General features: G+C 47.3%; 1 protein-coding gene across 22 annotated transcripts in view; it reads right to left on the bottom strand.

Moving 5' to 3' along the window:
- The window catches only part of Rap1gap2 (RAP1 GTPase activating protein 2), a 251,824-nt gene that overhangs the window by 92,290 nt on the left and 135,112 nt on the right, over positions 1-24,422 (bottom strand). The window contains exon 1 of one of the 22 annotated variants that reach the window (XM_087191614.1): positions 3,650-3,794. The exons of 20 other annotated variants lie outside the window; for them this stretch is intronic. In XM_087191614.1, coding sequence (XP_087047740.1) covers positions 3,650-3,676 — 27 coding nt within the window. In that variant the 5' untranslated portion in view covers positions 3,677-3,794. Of the gene's footprint in view, positions 1-3,649; positions 3,795-24,422 lie in introns of those variants that run through there. One more of the 22 variants, XM_021238353.2, reaches the window with a different exon arrangement.

Here is a 24,422-nt window from a genome sequence, read left to right as displayed (position 1 = left end):
CAAGGTCCTGAGTTCGATCCCCAGTACCAATAAAAAAAAAAATTTACTTACATAGATATAAATTTGTAATAAAGGAGTTCCTATAGATATTAAAAAAAAAAACTCAAAACTAGTATAAAGAGAACTTCCTGGATATGATGAAGGATATTTTTTAAAAGTCCATACCTAGCAGCATCCTCAATGGTGAAAGTCTGAAAACAGAAGATTAGGAATAAGATAAAGATGCCTACATTCAACACCACTATTCACTATGCTGAAAGTTATAGCCAGAGTAAAAAAAGAAAGCATCCATAATGTAAAGAAAGAAGTAAAACAATCTGTTTTTAGATGACATGATCCATATAAACAACCTTAAAGAAGTTACAAAAAAATAAGCTACTAGTACTAGTAAACGAAGCCACCAAAACAGCAGAATCAATAGCAAAAATCAACTGTGCTTCTACACACAAGCAATGAATAATCTGAAAAGGAAAGCAAGAAAACAATTCTATTTACAATAGCATAAAAAGAATAAAATACCCAGGAACAAAATTAACCGAAAGACTTACACACTGAAAATTACAAAACATTACTGAAAGAAATTAAAGACAACATAAATAAAATGAAATGATATCCCATGTTCAAGGATGAGAAGACAATATTGTTACGATGGCAATATCAAACAAAGTGATCTATATATTTAATATAATCCCTGTTAGAATCTTAGCTAGGTTTGTTTTGTAGAAACTGAAAGGCTGGCCCTAAATTTTATATGGGAATTCAAATAATCCAGAATAGACAAAACATACTTGAAAATGAAGAACAAAGTTGGAGGACTCACACGTCCCAATTTCAAAACTTACTGCAAAACAACAGTGATCAAAACAGTGGCAGTGGCATAAGGACCGACATATAAACCAATGATACAGAACTGAGAGCCAGAGATAAATCCATGCACTTATGGACAATTGATTTTTGACAAGGATGCCATGACAATCCATAACAAAAAAACAGCCTTTTCAACAAACAGTACTGAAACAAACAAACAACAAAAAAAAAAAACCCTGAGTATCTACATGCAAAGGAATAAAGCAGGCAGTTGTTTTTTGTTTTTTTGGTTTGGTTTTTTTTTTTTAATGTTTAAGTAGCTTCAATTTTGTTTTCCATACTGGCTGTACCATTTCACATTCATACTGACAATGTTACAAGAGTTCCAGTTTCTGCACATCCTCACCAACATGTTATCTTTTGTTTTGTTATTTTGTTTTGACACTGGCCATCCTAAGAGGTGTGAGATGCTAGCTCAGAGATTTTTTTCATTTGCATTTCCCTGATGATTAATGGTATTGGTCATCTATATATCTTCTTTGGAGAAATCTCTGCTGAAGTCTTTAAGCCCATTTTTCAATCAGATTATTAGTTCTTTTACTATTATGTTGTAGAAGTTTATATATTTTCAAAATCAAACACCTGTCTGATGTATGGTTTACAAGTATTTCCTTCCATTCCACAGGATGTCCTTTCATGCTGTTGTTTCTTTTGCTGTACAGAAGCATAATAATTCCATTTCTATAAAATATCTAGAAAGACAGAAAACTAAGTAGTGGTTTCCAGGAGCCAACGGTGAAAAAAGGAGAGTGTGGGAAGTGATTGTTAATGAGTTCTCACCTGGGAATTATTAAAATAAAATACTTTGGAACTAGATAGAGGTAGTGGTTACACAACACTGTGTTCATACTAAATGGCACTGAATTATTTACTGTAAAATAACTAATTTTATGTTATATAAATTGCACTTCAATTAAAAATAAAGAGTGGAGGAGTAAGACAATGTTAAATCCCCAAAAGGTACAGCCACCGCTTATCTCTAAGCTGCCAAGTAGAAATTCAAGCTCACTGGAGTTGAAGAGTTCAAGATAAACCTGTCTCAATTTTTAGACGCTGATAATCAATTCATTGTTAATCAGCTCAATGTTAAAAATCTCTACGTGGACCAAACACAATAAATCTATAAGCCAAATTGGCCCACAAGGCACAAATATCAAGCTCAGCTCTGGACATCAGGGAGCCACTGAATATTTCTGAGTTGGAAGGAAGTCCTAAGGTATCCTCTGTTGGGGACCCCGTGATGTGTCAGGCACTGGGCGTTGAATTAGGTACTTTCAAATGCCACTCCATAAACCTCACAAGCAGAAGTTCTTATTCTCCAGACACAGAGAATAAGAGGGCTAGAGGCTTAGAGTGGTTAAGCAGCTTGCCCAAAGTGAACACGTTTAGTAAAGGCGGAATGAGATTCAAGTCCAGACCCACCTGGGTTTACCAACATCTCACAGAACTCTCATTAATTCTTTCCCTCCCTCAAAAAAATCTACCTCTACCCCAGCCACTCTCCCCAGCTCAGTGAGTAGTACCATATACGTCCATCCCAAGCTCAGGACAAAGCTCTAAGAGTTCTCATCTATTTCTCCATCCTTCACCCGCCACGTCTAATCCTCCCACAAGTCTACGCTGAGGTGGATCCCAGGTATGATTGTGTCTCACCACCCCCACGCCTCCACCATCTCAGCTCCCCTCAATGGACCATTCAACAGCCTCCTCCTCGAGCTCCCTGCCTCCCCACCACCCCCTCTCTCATCAGCTCCCCATACAACAGCCATACAGTCCTTTCTGGAGGACAAATCTGATAACAACAGTCCCCAGTTTAAAACCTTCCAATTCTACTATCCACCCCTCCCATGGTCCAGACAAGTCAGGCCATTTCTGTGTGCTAACAGGGTCCTCAGTCTCATGACACCCAACTTGGAGTCAATGGTGGACCATTCTCCCCCACCACAAATAAGTGTCCAGCCACTCTCCACATTCACCCCTAAAATCCCACCTTCTGCTCCTTGAAGAAAAGAGGTAACACAGCCAATGAGGGGGAGAAAAGGCAAGAAGACAGCCAGTCCCAGCCAGCAGCAGGCAGGTATGGGAATGAGGGAGCCTACAGTTCCAACCTGGCCATGGCAGCCTAGGCCCCCATGTCTACCAGGGCCTAGCAGAGCTGGGACAGGGTGTCTATGGTGCCTCCAGGGACAATCTGGCTGGGCACCACTAGACATGGCTGTCTCTCACTAACCAACTCTCACACTAACCACAATCTGTGACTCTGTGACAAGATTCAGTCACCTGCCAGGGATACGGCACAAAGAAGAAAAGCGTTACACCCACAGGGCCGGCCTACCAGCTCCAAGTGTCTAGCCCAAGCGACAGCCCAGCAGAAGAGTCCCTCTCTCTTGTTCTCTGGAAAGTCCCACCTGCAGCATGCCCTTCGGCTGGCAGTGGGTTCCCTCAGGCCCTCGCACAGGGCAAGGAAGCCCTCTCAGAGGAAAAAACACACAGGTGAGTTCTGCCCAATCCCACACCAGGAGCCGCACCTCAAATCTCCTGGCCAGTTAGAAGGGCCTGGTCCCTGAGTCTGTCCCGTCTTCCACTCCCACCATCATACACACAGAGTCTCCCTGTCCCTGACCTCTACTCCTCCTTCCCGAGTGACAGGTGGCACCCATGCCCCATGCAGACAAACAGCAATTCAGGGCTCCCTGCCAGGTGACAGCGGGAGTGCTGTATTCCACAGCCCCTCCGGGTAGCAGGGCTTGGACAGGCATTCCTCCAGCCCAGGGACACTCACCAAAATGTTCTTTAAGAAATCCATCATCTTCCACCGGTGCCTATGCCCTCTGAGTCCGGGGCCCTGTCTGTTTTAGCACCGCTGCCTCAGCTGCTGCTACCATTGCAGTGGTGGCAGTGGCAGTGCCTGCTGACGTTGGACAACTTCCTTAAGATCAAACAAGGAACTACAGGATTTGGGTGTCTGCCCGGAGCTGTTAGTCCACACTGACTAGTCCTGACCTTTGACCTGTCCTCTGCCAGGGCTGTTTTTCTGGGAAGTCAGGGCAGGTATAGCTGCCACACATCATATGTCATAAGAACAAGAGGACCCTCCCAAGGGAGAGGCACTGTGCCAGCAGGTTATGAGAGGAAGCTCAGCTGAGGCCTTAGAAAGGTAAAGGTGAAAAGTAGCCCTTTTCTTCCATCCCTGACTTGAAGGAGTTCTTAAGCACGCTGGTCTGAGAACCTGGGCCCAGGATGCAGGATGGAGGCAAAGGGTGCCAGCAACAGTCCCAGGCCTAAAGAAGATTGGTATGTGGTGTGTTGTGGGGATCCAAGGCAGGCCCTACTTGGTTGGGGCCTCAGTGCTCCCATCTGTGAATTGGGAAGACCTATTTGCAAGGGAAATAAAAACACAGTAAAAGATCAGGTGCCTACTTCCTTAAAGGTGTTTCCTGTGGCTCATCTAGCATCACAAGTCAAAGGTATGAAGACAAAAGTATGAAGATATGACAGTACGAAGACAATCGCTTCTTGGGGGGACTTGTGGGAAGTGATGCAGAGGTATAAGGAACTGTTTTCTTTCAAGAACAGCCTGTATTTTTATTTTTACTCTATTAATTGCATTACCACTCTTTTTTATTTGGTTTGAGTTTTTCCCCCCATTGCCAGGGATTGAAACCAGGGTCTTCACACTGAGCTACATCCCCGGCCCTTTTTATTTATTTTGAGGCAAGATCTCACTAAGTCATTAAGTTGCCCAGGCTGGGTTCAAACTTATAATCTTCCTGCCTCAGCCTGCAAGAGTGTTGAGATTACAGCATGTACTACCATGCCCAGTTTATTGCTCTTTTTTTTTTTAATTACTATGTTTTTTTAAAAAAACAGAGCAAGTGCAGATCTCATTCCCTTCGGTTGTCCCATGAGAAATGTTAAAAATAAATAAGGCAAATGGCCTGGGGAGACTCATACTGCATCTATGGCTCGCAGCCAGAAGTACCCGAGTGCTATGCTATTAGGAGCAAAGCATGGGGAGGGAGGACCAGGCCCTCGGCTGGATCTCAGAGTCTCTTTCCAACACTAATAAACACGTCACCTTGCATATCCATCCAGGGCTCTCAGTCCCAGTCCAGCTTTGAGACGAAAGCAATGTGCCAGCTTGGAAAGAAAGGCAGGAATTTTTAAATCCTTCAAGAAAGTAGTGTGGTGTAGTAGAAATAGCTTGGGATTTAGTGTGTAGCACACAAGCCTTTAACTCATGGTTCTGCTGCCAACAAGCTATTTGAACTGGTTACTCGGCCCAAGCCTTGCTTTCCGGACCTGTGAAACAGAAAAACATGGCCCTGCAAGGCACTGAGTTGCACAGTAGAATGCAGTGATGTACAGTCTATTTCAAGGTGAGGCACAATATGCCCTCCATAAATGCAACTATCTAATCTTTCCAGCTCTGTGCATGTTCTCACACCCCTGTTCCCATGACAGCAAAAAAAGCAGCCCCCCAGAAGGCCAATCTCTTCCTTTCTTTCCCTGCTCCTGCCCAGCCGGATGCCAAACACACAGCCCACCTCCTCTCTCCAGCCCTGCCAACCTATGCCTGCTCCAGAAATCCTGCTAGCGTCCTATGGGAGGAGGAGAGCCAGGAAATGTCCCCAGGGACTGGGGGAGGGCACAGCCCAATCAAGAAGGCCTTGGTGCTGGTCCATTCCTGGGGCTTGAAACAACACTGGAGGTCAGAGGAGTGGGGAGGAGAGGGACAGAGTTCCAGATGTGAACTGGGCCACTTTCTCATTTAGAGAAGCAACATGTGAGAGAAAACCCTGGATGCAGGGAAGGGTGGCAATGTCCCTTCCAACTCTCAAAATTCTGGCATAAAAGGGCATCTTGGGAGAAGCACTGAGGAAAAGCTCATGAGCCTCTCTGTCATTACTGAGCCCAGGGACTCATCCTCCATCCTCCCAGTTCCCTCCTGCACCTGCTTCTAGCTCATCTTCATTCCAACTCGTCTTTCAGCAGAGCCCTCAACTTCACCCCTCCCTGCCAAGCCCATTCCTGCAGCCCCAGCCCCAGGAACATGGCCAGCCCACCCTGGCAGGAAAGACATGCCATGTCTGCAAAATTTCTGCCACACAGCAACCCTGTGGCCCAACCCCCTCCCTCTGCACAGGCATGCAGTTAGGAGGCAGTGAGGAAGGTAAGAAATAGAGAACTAACTTACGGTGTGCTAGGCACAGTTAGGGCTGGAGACCCTGGGAAAACCAGCCTCAGTCCCTCTCCTCCCAGCCTGAATGAATGCCCAGAGGAGTGGGCAAGGGCTGGGATGCAAAAGAAGGGGATCAGGGAGGACTTCTTGGAGGGAGTTTTTCTCCCTATTTTACAGATTAAGCTGCAGAGGTACAAAACAAAAAATTCCTCCATCTACAGAAATCAATATCCAGACCCAGGATGCATTCCCACTATGTCCCATTTGCTCCTCATGATGATCCAGTTTCAGATAGGGATGGGGAGCTCAGAGAGGATAACTGGCCGGCTGAAAGTCACACAGCCTGTTGGTTGCACAGCCAAGAAAAAAGCATAGGGAGAGCAGGTATTTGTCCATGTCAAACTCTGAGAGCAGGAAGGACACTTCTGACTGGCCCTGAGCCCCTGCAGCATCCTGAACAGAGGCGACAACATGTTCACCCTGAGAGCCTCTCTAGGGGCAGGGGAACCCGAAGGCCAGCCAAGCACAGAAGGAATGCAGGCCAAGGAGACAAGAGTCCATTCTTGTGAGGCAAAACTGGCTGCTGTCCATGGAGGTGGAGATGAAAAAGGAGACTGAGGTCTGTGAACACTTCCCCTCCATCAAGTTAGATTCCTGTGGCTCTGAATGAGATCCCTCTTCCTTCTCAACCAGAAGCCACGCCATTCAGGATGCCCAAGGTCATGGTTTAGTGATAAACGCCCTCACGGAGGTGAGTCCACCGCAGGAGCAGGTTTTCCTCTCTTGCTGCAACCCAGAGCACAGAGCACCACCCTGAGGGTCAAAGAGACCAGCATACAAACCACAGCCTGGCCTCTGCCCACTGTGTGAGCTCAGGCTTTATCACTTCATTTGTAAAACTGGAATAATGATCCCCGCCCCACTCCCTGGGTGCTCCTGAAGATAAAATGTGATGACAAATGTGAATGTGCCTAACACAGAGAACAGCAGTCGATGGATCAATGTCTGCCAGCTCTAACTCTGTTGAATTTATAGAATTCATTTCATGATGAGGAAAGGGGCTGACACTAGCCAAGCCTTCATTACAGGTGCCAGAATGTCAATGAAATACTACACAGGTGTTCTTGCATCTCTCACGACAAACTGTACAGCAGGCACTCTTGGGCCCACTCTACAGCTGGAGAAACTGAGGCTAAGAGTTAAATAACTAGGCCAACGGGCAGTGATGCAAACCATTAGTTAGCCTCCAGGGTCCAGGTTTTGAACCAGCTAATGCCAACTGGGTACGGTGCAGGTTAGGCTGGTGATCCAGAACAGGATGCTCAGGGACTGAATCCCACCCCCACCAAGCCTTTCTGAAGTCCACAGCCACCATTCCCATGGCACTTGGCATGGGTACAAAGCATATTCTGTTTTTTGATAATGGCTAGGGTATCTGATCTTCCCTCTAAACTGGTCACCTCTAGCACGCAGAAGCTACACACACCAGATTTCATCAAATTTAAAACAACTCCATTGTAAGATGCACATTATTTTATGTACCACTAATAAAGCAATACAAAACACAAACTGTGGCACAGTAATGTTTGTGAGATGCTCCTGATTTCAGAGCTGTTAAGAGCGGAGAGAGTGTGTCTCAGAAACAATGAAATACAGTAGCAGATACTCCATAATTATTTATACTCAGTAATTATTTCTTGGGGAAGTAGAAAAAACACTGAACTTGAAATCACAAGACTGAGGTTTGTGTCTTACCAGCTGGCTAAGAGGAGAGCTTCATTTATCTCTCTAAGCCTCAATTTCTTATCTGTAAAGTAGGAAAATAATTCTCTTGCAGGGTCCTGTGAGCATCAGAAGAGTTCAAGAAAGTGCTTTGTAAGTAAGCTATAAAGCACCATGCTGACCTGAAGTATAAGCAGAATGCACATGAACACAGACAATGGACACTGTTAAGATTTGGATATGGTTTGATTGTGTCTCCTAAGGGTTCATGTGTTGAAATTTGATCCCAATGTGAAGTACTGAGATTGTGGAAACAATCTAACAACCATGTTCAGAGGTGAGGCCTTGGGGAAGTGAGTAGGATTAGATACGGTCATCAAGGTGAGAGCCTCATGATTGAATACTGGTGGCTTTATAAGCAGAGAAAGACCAGAAGTGATGTGTGTGCTTCCTGTCTCTTGCACACGATGCCCATTTTCACCTTGGCTCTCTGCCAGAAAGAAGGCCACAACCAGATGTAAGCCCTTCACCTTGAATCTCCAGAACCATGAGCCAAAATAAACCTCTTTTCGTCATAAAGTTACCTAGCCTCGGATATTTTGTTATAGTAATGAAAACCAGATTAACACCATTGGTAGGTGTTTGTAGTAAGGGGCACTGTACAAGCCAGGCTGCCTTGGGGCAATCAATGTCATTTTCCAGGAAACTACTGGGACTCCAGCTTCAGGGCTGCCCAGTGCTAGGTAAAGCACAAAGTCTATACCATGGAGACTCTCCAAGTCAGGCTTTGTGGCGTCAGTTGGCAGAGCTCTTGGTCTTGATCCAGTCTACGGCCTAAATTTTCTAGTCTTCCCCACAAAGCGGAACTTAGCTGCAGGTCTGAGCCTCCCAGTGAGGGAATTAGAAAAACAGCTCTGGAAATCTCATCAGGTTATTTGAGACAAACCCTGTGAGGCCTGGGACAGGGTGAACCGGGGGTGTTCAACATTCCAGGGGAGGCAACAGCTGAGTCTCGCTAGTGACCATAGTGTCTCACCAGTCTTCAGTGACAGTGTCTCTCCCTGAAGAGGGGAAACAGAGCCCCTGAGGTTTGATCCAAGAGTGGTGTTGGCCTCCCAGAAAGTCTGTGATTCCTTCCAACCTTCCTCACCTTGGGAAAAGGCAAAGGATCACGGACTGTCTCCTAACTGGCCCTGGTGGGTGGGTGTCTGGCTGTGTCAGGGGCACAGCTCCCTCCCTCATCACTCCACAGTGGTCTCTGCTCCCCAGGCAAGGTTCCTGCATAAGCTGGGGTACCTTCCAATTTACCCACTTACATTACTGTACTTGCTTCCTCTTTCCCTTTTCCCTCCCCACCCTCCTGCCCATTTTCCTGCCTGCTCTTTGAGACTGGTAAGAGCAGCCACGCTGCTCTGTACGCTTGGACTCCAGCTCTGGAACTGGGCAGCAGAAGCCTTTGGAGCTCTGCCCCTGCCTCTCCCCCTTCCTCTCCACAGACAAGTGTGGAGCCCAGGCGCTGTGAATCCAGGGACCAATCAGTTGCCTCTCCCAGTCCTGGCCTGGGTTGTGTCTGGGGGAGGGAGGAGGTGAAGATGCTTATGAATTTGTCCATCCAGAGCAAACTCAACACAGGTCAGATGTGGAGCCTGCACTGCACCCTGAAGTCCCTGTCCCCTTCTCTATTTCGGAAGCTGTCCCCTGCAAGAGCCCCCTCCCAGTCTCCCATCACTCCAGACAGCATCCTGCATATCTCAGGAAACCATGAACTTGGCTCCAGCCAGGGAAGGTGTCCAAATCCTTGCAGTAATTTGGCTGTGACCCACAGCTCGGTTCAGTCTTCAACTTGAAGATTCAACTCATTCGCCAGGCTGCTTGGGGAAGACTGTTCCTAAAGTAGAAGCATCATACAAGGCATACCATATACCCACAAGCTTCTTGACAGGCCTCCCCTTTCTCTGTGCCTTGAGTTTCCATGCTTATTAAGGGGTATGCAGCTGGCTGCTTCCCTTCCCCTCCCCATCAGGGCTAGATTGTCCCCCTGGCATTTAGGTGTTCCATCACCAGCAGCCAGCCACTAACTCCTCTAGAGTTTTTGTTGCTCCTAGTACCCTCTTGCCTTGGAGATGCTCCCAGCTGTATACCCTCTGCTTCAAGGTAAAGTAGAAAAACAAGGCACCCCACTGCCCATGCCCCCATCAGCAGCAAATGCAGGTTTAAAGATTAGCTAATCCAGCTGGGTGTGGTGGTGCATGCCTGTAATCCCAGCACTCAGGAGGCTGAGTCAGGAGGATCCCTGTGTGTTCAAGGCCAGCCTGAGCTACATAGTGAGTTCAAGGTCAGCCTAAACTACACAGTGAGACCCTGTCTCAAAAAAACAGAAAAAAGAAAGAAAAAGATTAGCTAATCTAGAATTTCAGTGATCTGGGCTCCTCTTGCTAACACCTTCTGGCATCCAATACGATAGATTACTGGGATTTCACTGGAGCCTGTGCCTTACCGAACACATAGTAGGTACTCATCAAATGTGCTGGATCAAGAACTGAACAAATCACAAGTACCAATGAAAAATGTAAACATATTGTATACCTAAAATGTACCAATAAAGAATTTAAGCAAAAAAGAAGAAGAACTGAACAAATCAACATATATTTTGGTGCTACAGGTTTGGCTCATCAAAGAATGGGGTACTGGAAAAGAGGTCTCAGGAAATTGCTAACTTTGAGGGTTCGTGCTTCTGATGTGCCTGAGAGATGCTATCTGAATCATCCCAACTCAGTCCTAACCTCCTATAAAAGACTCCAAAGTTTCCTTCACCACAGTGAGATACGAGGTTGAGGGGTTCCAGCCTCCCCACGTGCTGAGAGTTTCATTTCAGGGTAACCTACAAGAAGGGAGGATGTGTGCACACTTCATGTGCCTTTCCTTCCCCTCTCCCAGTTAATGATTACCGAAACAGATGCTCAGACCCAGCTCCAACAGCCACTCTATACGTGTACCAGTGTACAAGGACGTTGATGCTAACCAGCTCTTTTCTCCACAAACCGTATCTCAAATAACACAATTGCCCCACCTCTTTTTGCCAGTGGGGGCTGAAGAATGGGGTGCAGGGGCAAATGAAGACCCTAACTAGGCTTACGGGAGAGGCACTGGGCTGCCCACCCCAGACCCAGCTGTCCAGGTTGAAGAAATCATTCAGCTGCAAATACATTCACAACAAAGACAAGAATTCCACAATATGCACCCCAAACAGACACCCAAAACACAAGGATGATACTACAAAGGGCCACCCAAAACATTTGCATTCACACTCACCCCCCACAGGCACACAAAATAACCACCCACTGCCTGTTCCTCCTGAGGTTTATGGGCTCCAAAGGCGAGGGCCATTAACCAGCTGCACACGCCTGCCTGCTATAAACAGTTATCATCTGCTGTTGTTTCCACTTTGCCCGCCCAGAGGCCCCCTACTCAAATGCACAGACAACAAAGGAGGGAGCAAAGTTAGAGACCGAAGCCTTTTTCTCCTGATGCAATTCCTTTTCTACAGAAAGAAATCAATGCACCCAGTACACATGATCGAAGATGTGCTGACGCTTGACCAGGTGGTGGGTGCCACCTTCCAGACCTAGGACTGAAGCTAAAGGCTGCTGAAACTCGGGCCAGCTTACAAAGTAGGGAGCATGGGATGCACCCTCAGAGGTCCCCAGTCTGAGGAAGCTGCTGTGGACCCCACTCAGGCCTGGTCTAAGGAGGTCTCTAGGAGCTCCTGAGTGGTGACACTGGCAGTAGACACAGTGGTCAGGCCCATGCCTGACAGCCTGACCCCTGGGCCTACCCAGCTGGCACAGTGGGACACTAATGGGCTTGTCACTCCTCCCCAGTCTGCCCACGGGCTACCATCTGGTATTGATGGTGTCGGCCACAAGAGGGCCTGGTGAGTCAGAAGAAAGCACCAGACCCACAGCCGGGGCAGCTGGAGCTCCAGATCACCACAAAGCCATGCAGTGACAAGCTGCTTGCAAAGCACATCCACCCATAGAGATCTCTGGCCTCTTACAGTCCCAGATATGCACCTAGGATCCTCCTAGCTCCCCGGGGGCAAGGGACATGCCCTGCCCCCATGGTACAGGCCCATTTTCACTAAATCAGGAGGTCTTTTGACCACACAGCTGTCCAGAGGAAGGGCCACCAGGCATGTGAAATCATGACCCTGGTCTGGTCTCCCAGGCCTGAAGGACATGATGTGTCTTCTGGAGAAGGGGTAATGATTTGGTGGTTCTGGCAGAACCTCCAAGCCTCCACCAGGCTCTCACCTTCAGAAGCATCCCTCCTGGAACATCTGGCAGCACGAGTTAACTGCCTCGGGGAAACAGGGTCCCTGCACTGTGAAGGAAGCCGAGTCCATCGTGGGGGATTAGCTAGTGGAGACAGTAAGCCTGCCCTTGAATGTGGGAAACCCTGCTGGTGCAGATGGAGTAGCAGGCTCCTCAAGCTTGGCCACCCCACTCAGCTCTGTCCAATGCTGCACATCCTAGGTGACAGGGTCTCTCTGCTTCCTTTAACAATCAATCTGGCCCCAGCTGGGGATTTAGCTCAGTGGTTCCGCTGCCTGCCTCACAACCACAAGGTCCCGAGTTCGATCCCCAGTACCAAAATAAAAAAACAAAACACAATCAATCTGGCCCCTTAGTTCCTTGAAACTGCCCTTGTCAAGGTCACCTGTGAACTCCATGCTACCAAGTCCAAGCAGCACTTTGGCCCCTGTCATCTCTCAGCCCCACGCCCTCCCTTCTTGTGGTTTTTTTCTGGGCTTCCCTGACAGCCTGGCTCTCCTGGTTTCCTTCAGCCCTCCTTGCAGCCGCCACCGCCTCCTCCTCCTCCTCCTCCTCCTCCTCCTCCTCCTCCTCCTCCTCCTCCTCCTCCTCCATCTGACCTCTAAAAGGCAGAGATCCCCACACACTAGCTGGGCCTTCCTCTCATCTCTGTCTACAATACCCTCCCAAGCTGCTCATTCATTTCTGTGAATCCAATACCATCTCTAAGCTGATTCCCCAACATGGGTAACTCCAACCATGACCTCTCTCTCCTTGGAGCTCCAAATTAGCATCTCCCAATGCATATTTGATGTTTCTACTTAGCTATCTCACAAGTATCTCAATTGTGGTATGTCCTTCCTAAACCTGCCCCTCCCCAGGCATCTCCATCTCAGAAAAATGGGACCAAAACCCACCCTTCAAGCCATGTCTAGCATGACCAGACATCTAGATTCTTGTCTCTCACGTCCAATCTATCAGCTCACCCTGTTGCCTCATATTCCCTGATAGACCCTCCATTTGTCCATTTCCTGCAATCCCCCTGCCAACACCCAGGTCCAAGCCCCCTCCACTTTCTGCCCAGACTCCAGCACCAGCCTTCTATTGGGTCTCCTTCCTCTCACATCTATTATCTATGATCTATTATCAATTCTTCAAGTGGTTGCCAAATGTAAGTCACATCAGTCTGCTGATTAAAATACAAACCCCTCCCAAGCTGCACATCCCACATGTGCTCTGCCTCTGTTATCTCTCTCTGACTCAGGCCTCTGAAACCATGCAGGGTTCCCTTCTGCTCAGCAAGGTACAAGCCCCTTTCTGTCCTGGTACCTTTGCACTTAATTTCCAGGTCCAGACACTCCCCGACACACCACACCACCTTTCTTCCTTATCCATCAGGCTGCATCTTACCTGTCACCACCTCCAGCCCCCATGGAAAGCCATTTCTTCCTTCTACAGACACTAATTTCCTGAATAGCACCCTTGAAAGTCATGACCACCCAAACGCCATGTTTGTGTCTCGCCTTCAGAGCCCCTGCCAGAAGCCGCAGTCTTTTGACTGGTTTCTGCTTCCCAGTTTGCCTCACCAGAAGATAAGCCCCAGGAGGGCAGGAACTGTGTCTGCCAGGTACCCTACTGTATGCCCAGGCCTTCAGCAGAATCTAATCCAAGGTGGGTATTCGGCAAGTACAGGCAGTGAGTGAAGAGACAGTCCTAACACTCCTAAAGTAAGATACTCTGTGTAAGACAGCAAACAAAACAAACTCCCAAGAGAAGAGTACAGGGAAGGCTTCCTAGGTGAGGTGGCTTCCAAGCTATGCCTTGAGTGAGATTTGGAAAGAAGGAGGAGGCTGAGTTAGGTGGGAGAGGAGATATCCTGTCCTATAGAAGAGCTGCAGGCATGAAGCCCATGAAGGGAAAACAACCAACAGGACCTGCTCTAAACAACCCATGCTGATATAAATGGTCCCTCCCAGGAACGACCTCGCCAGGACACCATCCCATCAAGTCCCCCAGGAGATGCCCCAGGTAGCCATGTGCCACCTCCAACTAGAAGACTGGCCTCCCTTCCCACCCACCTCCCCTCTGCTCCACCAGCTGCTAGGACCCCTGTTCTACCTCAGAAAGAAATAAGGCTACCCGGGACCTAGCTACATTATGCTCAGAATCCCACATGAAGTCTTTGGGATTCAATCAACTTAGTGAGTTTCCCTTTAGAAGGACAAAGGCTCAACTATGAAGCACCTGTGAGTAAATTAGAAAAGGAGATCCTCTAGATGGATCAGTTAGAAAAAGGTGTTCCTCAAGAGACATGCTTGGCTGGATTTCATGTCTCACTCATCACCTATGCCGGGTGCCCAGTGCACACACTTCACAGGGCTGGCCCCACCACAGCCACCTCTGCTGTCCAAGGCAGACAGGAATCTGGATGAGACACCTCTGAAGCCCCTGCCCTTGAAGCTCCATCCAGCTGAGAAATTAGGCCAGCCCCGGGGTCTCTCAGGAATCTACCTAGAGTGATCAGGGAGACATTCTTTGCATGACCGAGGCTGGGACGGGCCCCCATCCTGCCCTGGCCCTCACAACAGCTGATGGCCAGTTCCCAGAAGAGACCATCTGGGTCTTGATGCAGAGCTCCCACACACATGGATAGAGGAGAATCGGAGATTATCAGTGGGCTGGAAGGCCCTGCAGAGTGTTTGCCAGGCAGTCATATTGAATTTTAAATGTGTGTGCCTGTTTACTCTCCCTGCCAGAGTCTTCCCATAGCCAGGCAACACTATCTGACCTGGGGGACCAGGAGGGGGACTTTCCATGCCAGGCAGATCACCTGGGGAGGGTTATCTCAGCACAGTTAGTCTGAGCAGAATGAAGTTCTCTCTCCCCTCCCATGCCTTCCCACCCTCATCCCTAATGACCCCAAACCTGGACTCTCCACCACAGATGCCCACCCTGACAGGAAGCAGCAGAGTGATCCAGGTCCTCGGAATGGAAGTAGTGGACTTATTAGAACAAGACAGAAGCACAGTGCTGGGATTAGGTGTCATTATCGACCTTGTGGGCAGCTTTGCTGTTTCCCTGCTGGCCAAAATGAGAGCCAGCAGACTGAAATTGCAACAAGAAAGATTTAGGTTAGATTAGAGAAGATGACAGTTTGTGATTGGAGGCAGGCAATGAATGGCACCTTCTCACTTTCCTAACAAATTTAATGAATTTAAAAAAAAACAGATTAGACAAGTCCAAATAGGGACTTGGCAAATGAAACTCACATTATGTCTTTGCGGTTTTTTCTTTTTTCATTATCTTTTTACCTAGATGGGGGATCTACAAGTTGCTCACTGAAGGTTACAAAATCAAGGTTATGTTTCAACTGTAAACTGACGAAATGAGTATTGTGTGACTTTTTCTCTGCAGGAAAAACCCTGTCTTTAAAAAGTAAAAAAGTATTTTTTTCTGTACTTTTTTTTTTTAATAACTGTTTTGAAGTTCTGAACTACTCCTTGAAAAACCTGGTAAAGACTTCTGACCTCCACTATGCATGATCTGATTCTCAGCATCATTCTGATATGCCATTCTGGTCATCTGGAGGATGCTCCCTACTAGGACCTGCCCCCCAGGAAGACAGAGCTCCAGAAACAAGCAGCAGTTCATCTGGCAAAGGACTAAAGGGAGCCCATCCCCTCAAACAGTACCAAGATGAACTTCCAAACATCATGTTGGCCAAACAACACCAATCTGGAGACAAATTTGGTCCAGGGCTACCAATTGATGATCCAAAGCCAACTGCTCCACATCACCTTTCTTATTACTCCACTGTCCTTCTCCACCACACTGGCCTCTCCTCCACTTTCCTTCCTTCCTCATCTCTCCTTCCCTCTTCTGCTCCCCCCATGTCCAACTTTTTTCCTTTCTCCCAAATTCCTTCTCTGCAATAGATGATACCACCAGGCTATCCACCCCCTACTTCTGGCTTCCCATGTAGAGCCAGCCAGCCGTTGTATTAACACCTGACATTCAGAAACCTCTTGGTCTCACTGCCAAATCAAATCAGCTCAGCCCCTCTCATTAGCTCACACATCCAGCTGGCTCCCAAGATAGGCTCAGCTTGATTTCCACATGTTACTGGCCCTGGCTCTGAAGGCTCCCTCCATGTATCTGTACAGGCAGAACCTGTTATCCCAGCCCCTGTTCTGAGAACAGCAGTTCCCCTCAAGGAGCACACTCTCTCAGGGCCAGGTTCACAGACTGCATCTTCCCTCCAAAACCACCTGGTTCTCATATTTCAAAGCAGGGGCCAACCACAATATATAGAGTTGAAATTTGTTTCTTACACTAACTCTATCCTTGATGACTTAATTCCGTTTTATAATCATTTCTCTCATTTTTTAAAAAAAACTCAAAAAATTAATATATCTTTTAGAGAGGAAACATCTTTCTAAACTTCAGCAGCAACTACTTCTGAGCTATTTGGGGTTTTTCCCCGCTATTAGTTAAATATAAGAAAAATCAAACTGAACTATTTTTATTACAAAGGAGCACAAACAGAATGATCTTATTTATGTATGCCTCTGTGTGTACAATGCCAAGATACCTGGATGCTAAGCAAATGCTAAAAATGAATATTTCTGGATGGCAGGATTATTGAGATTTGGGGGTAGTTTGCTCTGTTTTATGGTACTTGAGATTGAACCCAAGGCCTTTCCACTAAGCTACATCCACAGCCCATTTTTTATTTTTTTGAGACAAGGTCTCACTAAGTTGCCCAGGCTGGCTCCAATTTACAATCCTCCTGCCTCAGCCTTCCAGAGTGCTGGGATTATAGGTATGTACCACTGTGTCTGGCTTCATTGTTTAATAATGTACTTCTCTGCACTTCATAATGGGTTAAACTTTTTATAACAAGCATATATCATTTTTATTAAAAGTAGCTTTCTAGGAGCGTTTTGTTCCTCTTGGTTTTTGTTTTTCTATTTACTTGCAAAAAGAAAGAAGTCTTATGAAAATTCTCTAAGAGAATCTGGGCATTTTTGTTCCTCACCAATTCTCAAGGTAGATCCATGAAAGAAGACTTGTCAGGCACCTATAGTGAATATTTACTAAGTACCTCCTGTGGACTCCTTGCATGTGGGCTTGTGTGATGACGGGGGTGGGGGGAGACATGCTCCACCCTGTCTATGTGAGCTGTAGCTGCACTGGGCTAGCTCCTCTTGGCCCACCAATGCCCTGTCCACACCACACACCTGTATAGTCACACTTGCCATCCAGCTACACAAGGAAGAGCAGGTGCTGGCTCTGGGCCTCACTGAGCTCCTACCAGGAGCTCCCAAGGGAGGGCAGCCCAGCCTCTGCAGTGGGTTAAATGTTAGTCCCCAAAAGATACACCCTATGAATGTGATCTTATTTGGAAAACAGGTCTTGGCAGATGCTAGGGTTTGAATGCATGTGTCTTCCAAAATTCACATATTAGAACTTAAACCCCAAGGTGATGGCATTGCAAGGTGAAGCCTTTGGGACCTGATTAGTTCATGAGGGTTTCACCCTTGTGAATGGAATTCATGTCCTTATAAAAGGATCAGAGGGAACTAAGTAGGTCCCTTTCCCTGTCCACTGTGAAAGGACACAACAACAAGGCACTGGCTTGAAAGCAGAGAGTGGTCTTTACCATACACCATATCTGCTGGCACCTTCATCTGGGATTTCTCAGCCTCCAGAACTATAAGAAATACAGTTCTAATGCTTATAAATTACTCAGGCTACAATATCTCATTATAGAAGCACAAATGGACTGAGCTAGCAGATATAATTAAGATAAGAATCTCAAGATGTGTTCATTATCCTGGCTTACCCAGGAGGGCTCTACATTCAATGACAAGTGTCCTTATAAGAGACACACAAAGTAGTGGCACCCAGGGAGACAAGAGGCCACGTGGAAATGGAGGCAGAGAACACAGACATGTGGTTCTGAGCCAAAGGCACACGTGGAGCCCTCAGAGGCTGGAAGAAGCAAGCCAGGACTCTCCTCTAGAGCTTTTGGTGGGAGCAAGGACCTTCAGACTCCTTGATTTCAGGCTTCTGGCTTCCAGAACCATGAAAGAATAAATCTTTGTTGTTTTAAGCCCCCAAGTCTGTGGTAATTTGGTATAGCAGCCCTAGAAACAAACACACAGACCAAGGCCTGGAACTCTACCTCCTGTACCAAGAACAAGGAGTCTGCTAGGGATCCAGTGGAAAAGTTAATAGGAGGAAGACACACAGTAGGGACCTAAGGGAGCTCAGAGCTCCACAAGAGACACCCTTCAGAAGCTAACCCAGAACCCACCACCCACTGGCCCCCAAAGCCTTAAGGCTTAAGGGTCAGGTAAGCAACACTCATGTGCCAGGGCTTGGGCACAGAATCAGGCGATACCCACTGTCAGCTGGTCTCAGGGAAGTGTCTATGGCAGACAAAAGGAAGAGGCTTTCCAGTGAAGCCACCCTGCAAGTGTTTGGTTTATTGATCATAATAACAACCACTAGCATCCATAGCTATATGCAATACCTATACAGTGCCAGTCCTTTATGAAGCCCTGGCTGGCCCACTTTCTCCTTAAACCCTCACAGCACCCCTATGGGGTGAGCTCAGCTCTACAAATGAAGGAGCTGAGGCTCACACAACATTACTGAACTACACAAGGTCACACAGTTGGTTATTAATCCGGGACCTGAACTGGGGCCCGGCACAATTCAGTTGGGGAGGGGAGAGATGTGAAATAAGCATAGATGTCAAAGGTGAGAAATAAGGAATAAGCAGGGATGTTGGATGCTCTGGGGCAGGACAGCTGGTCAGGCCTCCAAAGGCCAAGGTTGTGACTACAGCAGAACAGCCAGGAAGCATCATCAGGGAAATGCCCTGAAGGCTAAGTGCTCTGTCAGCATCTTCTGAACACAAGTGATGTAGGCCAGACCAAGCCTTGACTGACAGGCAGAAAAATGAGGAGGGCACCCTAAGGAAGAGGCCTGAGAAAGGAGAAGCCTGCAACCAAGCATCTTTGCCAGTCATCTTGCACCCCACATGGCTGCCCAGGGCATTTGGACCCCACCTCCTGCCTTCCAGTGTTCCCCACAAGGTCAGTGTCTGTCCCAGAAATACAGGCTCATGGGGGGGGGGGGGGGTACCAGGGATTGAACTCAGGACCTTTTGCTTTCGAGGCAAACGGTGGAACCACTAAGCTAAATCCCCAGCCCCCAGGCTCATTTTAATATTACTTCCAGCCAAAAGGAATTAGGAAGGATTCTGTTGGTGACAAATAGATCATAAACATGTCCCAAGGCCAACCTCAGAACTCTCTATAGCCTTGAATTATCCACATCTCTATGCTGTTCAATCCCAAAAACCTTCAGGAGAATGCTAGCCTTGCAGGCTCTTGCTGTCACAACGGAGACCACCTGGTTTGTGACTCCTGTTTAGGTCAGGGCAGCCTGACTCAGAAAGCAAAAATTCAGAGCACAATCCAGAAAAGTGCTCTCTGCAAAGTCCCCATCCCCCAGGTCTGGCTGAGTTTGCTGGACCGGATCCTTGTTTGAGCTTCTTTCTAACACCTTCACTGTCATCCACATTGATCAGTCAGGGGTTTATATCCGACACACAGACTCATGCGGGACCACTCACACAAAATGCAATTTCAGTTCTTGTACACTCCATACAGTCAGTCCTCTCCCCTATGGGCATATGGCAGGGCAGAAATCAGGAATCCTATGGAAAAACTACACTAACAGCAGAAAAACTGTATGTACTACTTCCTTCCAGATTTTCTAAGTACTGCTGTCTCAGAAATAAAGTTTTTTTAGAAGAACAATGACATATTCACGTAGCACATTACATGCCTCTGTTCTAGATAAGTGCACACCATCTCAAGCAATCCTTGTTACAACCACATGAGGCACTTATCTACGTTCTGCAAATAGGGAAAGTGAGGCACAGAGAAGTTACACTGAGTAGTTATACAGTGTATAACTGGCTCTAGAAATGTGTCCTTAACTACTTTTCTCTATGGCTTCATCTCTTTGAAGAAGCACTTCACAGAGATCCACGGGTCAAAGGAACTGGAGAAGCCTTCACGGCAGGCAAGATCCTGTACGAAGGAAAGAGAGATGGGCTGGAGAACTAAAGGAGAGGGGAGAACTCGGGGTGCCCAGTCCCCTACTCAGAGAAGAAGAACAAGTCCCAGGCAACACAAAGGGCAAGGGCTCCATTAGCAATTTCTAGGAAGTAAGACACCCCTCTGGGACATGAAATAGGACCCCAGAGACACACGGGAACAGACACGGAACTCCCATGACCTGGCAGCTCTGGGTTCCCCAAAGACAGGCTCTAACTATCTGTTTCTCAAGGACAAAGATTATCACCTTCATCATCATCACAACCAGTTACAGAGGGCCTACTCTGTTAGGCACTCCAGTAGCTACTCCATGCCTTACCCTATTACTCTTCAACTTCATTCCTTCATGTGGCCACTGCCCCTATCACACAGGTGGAGAGACTGGAGGTCAGGGAGACCAAATGGCTTGCTCAAAAGATCACACAGAGTGGAGCAGTGGCTACCACCACATAGGCTTCGGAGCACAGACAGAACCGAGTCCCAATCCTGGCTCTGCCACTCACGCGCTGTGGGACCTTCAGCAAATAACTCAACCTCTTGTGACAATTTCAGTTTGAAATGCCAGAAGTAATTCATCTCAAATGACAATTCCAAATGACTGTCAGGAGGATGCCTGTAGTGCTTTGTTGAACGAGAGTCTGAAGCCATGTCTGAGCTCTTAGGAAAGAATGCCACGATCATGACTAGTATCTGTCATAGGGGCAGAAGGGGGATTGATGGCACAAATGTCACATATTTTCTATCCCTAGTTTAGAGAAATGCCATGGATTATAGAGACACTATTCAAATATATGGGTGTACATCTATAGCCAGCAGGTTTTTTACTAAAACACCGAAGCAGTTCAGTGGGGAAAGAAATGGTGCTGGAACAACGGGATATACATATGAGAATAAATGGGCCTGGACCCTTATACCAAGCCACACACAATTAAACTGAGATGGCTCTCAATTGTTTCAACATCATTAGTCATGAGAAAAACAAAAATTAAAACCACAATGCAGTACCACTACACACCCAGTTGGGTGGCTAAAAGTAAAAAGACTAACAATGGCAAGACTAACAATGGTGACAATGTGAAGCAGACATAATTCTAATGGCATCACTGGAGGAAATGTAAAATGCTATAAACATTAGGAAGTATTTGGGCACTTTCATAAGAAGTTAAACATTCACTTACTCTTTGACCCAGCAATTTCACTCCTAGATATTTATCTAAGAAAAATGAAAACTCTTGTCCAAACAAAACAAAACTTATTTCCAGAATGTGCACAGCACTGGACTATTCCTTACAGCCCAACTCCAAATAATCTAAATGTCTCTTGATAGGAGAACAAGTAAATTAGATGTATTCCTGCAATGGAATATTACTCAACAATAAAAAAGATCAAACTACTGAGACATTCAGCTATGTGGGCAAATCTCACATATATATGATTCCATTGAAACTAAGTTCTAGAACAGGCAAACTAATTTATGGTAAAAACACTGACTGCTTCTAGATGGACTAGGAAGGGACATGGAAGAACTTCTTTGGGTGATACAAGTGGCCTGAATCTTGATCAGAATGTAGGGAGCTTTGACATGTCCATTAATAAAAGTTTATAGTCATAATTTAGACATTTACACGTAAGTAAATTTTTAAAATCCAGTTCTACCTAAAGTAATTTGCAAGAAGTACAAGGTAAGAGGTCTTAAAATGTGAACAAAATCAGAAAAATGTACCCACACACAGGTGTGTACACCTGAGGAGGGGGTTTATACAAGCAGGTACACAGGCATCTCCACCCTCAAGAGGCAAATGCGTCCTTTCTCATGTCTGCCCCAGGCCTCAAGAAATCAAAGGGCTTCTGGGAAGTGGATCCTCAGGGAACGACATGTGTCTCAGCCACATCTGGAACAGGTGACATAAATGGGAGGACCCAGAGAGCACTGGGAGCTCCAGCAGGGGGAGTATGGGGAACAAATATCTGTACTCTCCAGGAAGCCTGAAGCAGCACCTCTAATTTAAGGCAGGCAGGAACAAGGACTTACTTAGCTCCTGAGGGCAGGGATGCACACTGTAGCCTCATATAAAATTGGTGGCTATATGGGGGGCTGACTCCCTTAATCAGTCGTGGTGGACAGGGACAGTCTTTCTCTTCAGCCCAGACAGAAGAGTAGGGACAGGAACTAGGATCAAGGAGAAGAGATGGATTTGGCCCAGGGCAGTGCTACAAGCTGGTAAGGGAGAGAGTGGTTTGTGGAGAAGAAGGAGCCTGGCACAGCTCTGCCCACAGGGATGAAAGAGGCCAAGAGAAGATCCCTGGACCTTCACTTCCTTCCCAGGCATGAAGCTTGCACATCTGCCTCACCTTCCTCTGAGGGCTTCTGGGGGCATCAGCTGGCCACTACAGAAGCAATATAGGAAGGTCTTCTGCTCTTCACTACAGGGTAACCCCAAGCCTCCACGACCCTCTTCTGGAAAAGAGAAGGCCTGACAAAGTTGCCCTCAGACTTGTACAAAGAGGGACAGAGAAATTGGGCAAGGTCACCTTCCAGCTGACCCAGCCAGTCCAAAATTGATGGGGCTCCAGGGACATGTGTGACAGTTCAGGTCAAGGTCAAATCAAGAACCAGCATGAAGTCCAAGTCTGATGAAATGCTCACATTCAGGAAAATTCAGAGACTCAACCCCAGCTCCTTCCCTTCTCAGAGCCCAGAAAGGCTGTGGTCTATAGTCCTAGGGAGTTAGCCCAGCTCCCATGCTTCCATCAGGGTCCCTGCTGACAGCCCCCCTAGCCTGCCTCCCTGCCCCTCTCCACCCGCTGAGCAGCCACATTTCACAGAAAGCCTCATCACATGCTGAGCTATATGGTTTCCTGTGCTGTTAAGGCCCCCTGAAGACAGCAAGCTCTTTGAGGGTCAAGGATGGTGCTTTGGTATAGCCTCACAGGACCCAGCACAAGCCTGGGCACATGACTGGCTCTCCTAAGTGCCTGCTGAATTATTTAGATACGGAAACCAGTGTCATGGAAAATGTGGTCCTGGAAACAGTCCATCACATTCCTGGGTAGACAGCCCCCAGCCCCTCTCTCAGCCCACCCTGTCCCATCCACAGTTTGAGCTCTGGCTGGGAACTGGGCTCCCATTCAGCCCATCTGCTCAGTACCACTTTGGTTGCTTTTTCTCAGCTTCCTATTAGGAAAAAAAAAAATCCCTTGAAAAACACAAACAGCAAAGAGGTGAGGGAGGGTATATGAAGGATGGATTGCACCAGGCATGCCTGTGGGGAAAGGGGGACAGGGGGAGGTTCTCAGGCTGGAGGCCGCTACTGCCCCTGCAGTCCCATCACCCTTCACTGTGGGAGAAGCAACTACAAGAGGGGCTGTCCTTCAGTGCATAGGGTGGGAACAGCACTTTACAAAAAATGGCCTGCGTCTTAGCATTTCACTTATTCTACTGACTGAGGGAGGAGCACGACTAACTTCATTGGGACTTTGCATGAGCCATTTCCCACTTCTGGGACTCTGGTTTATCTATAAAGGAATTGGCTTACCCGCCTCTCACATGCTGACTCCCAAATTAACCAACCAAAGGGGTCTGTGCCACCCCCACCCTGAGTCTTCATTGCCAAGGAAAACAGTTCTCCCACTGCCCAGATGCTCAGGGGATAGAGAACAAATTCATGAACACCCAGGGCTGGAGGAGAGAGAGACAGAGAGAGAGAGAGAGAGAGAGAGAGAGAGAGAGAGTGTCTGACCTCCACCCCAGGGTATTTCAGGCCTCAATGTGCAAAAATAACCTGAGGAGTCTGGAGGTGTCAGCAAAACATAGACCTGACCCCACTCTTGGTCTACGGGGATATAAAGGCCAGGCAAAACTAAGGGGTTGGAGGATGAGTATTAGAACAAGCTCTTCCAATCTGGACATCCTGTACAGTACACAAACATCTCCCAGGTGGGTGCCAGGGCCTGGTGACTCAAACACAGGGACCCGAAGACCAAGATGCAACTGCTAGGCTCAGAAGCTCTCCATAGGGAAAGGATCAGACAACTAGCAGTGAGGAACTTCAATGATATTATTTGGTAAGCGCAGTCACAAAGGGCTGCTCCTTCATGGTGAGCAGGTTGGTGAGAGGTGAGGAATGTGGTTTTAAATACCTGATGAGCAGTTAGCTTTTGCACAAAGGGAAAAAAATGTCCCAGCCACAGATAGACTCC

Source organism: Heterocephalus glaber, unplaced genomic scaffold, assembly GCF_053883595.1.
Source record: "Heterocephalus glaber isolate CG9 unplaced genomic scaffold, H.glaber_assembly_v1.0 deba00001564, whole genome shotgun sequence".
NCBI classification, from domain to species: domain Eukaryota; kingdom Metazoa; phylum Chordata; class Mammalia; order Rodentia; family Bathyergidae; genus Heterocephalus; species Heterocephalus glaber.
This window is presented reverse-complemented; position numbering and strand designations above follow the sequence as displayed.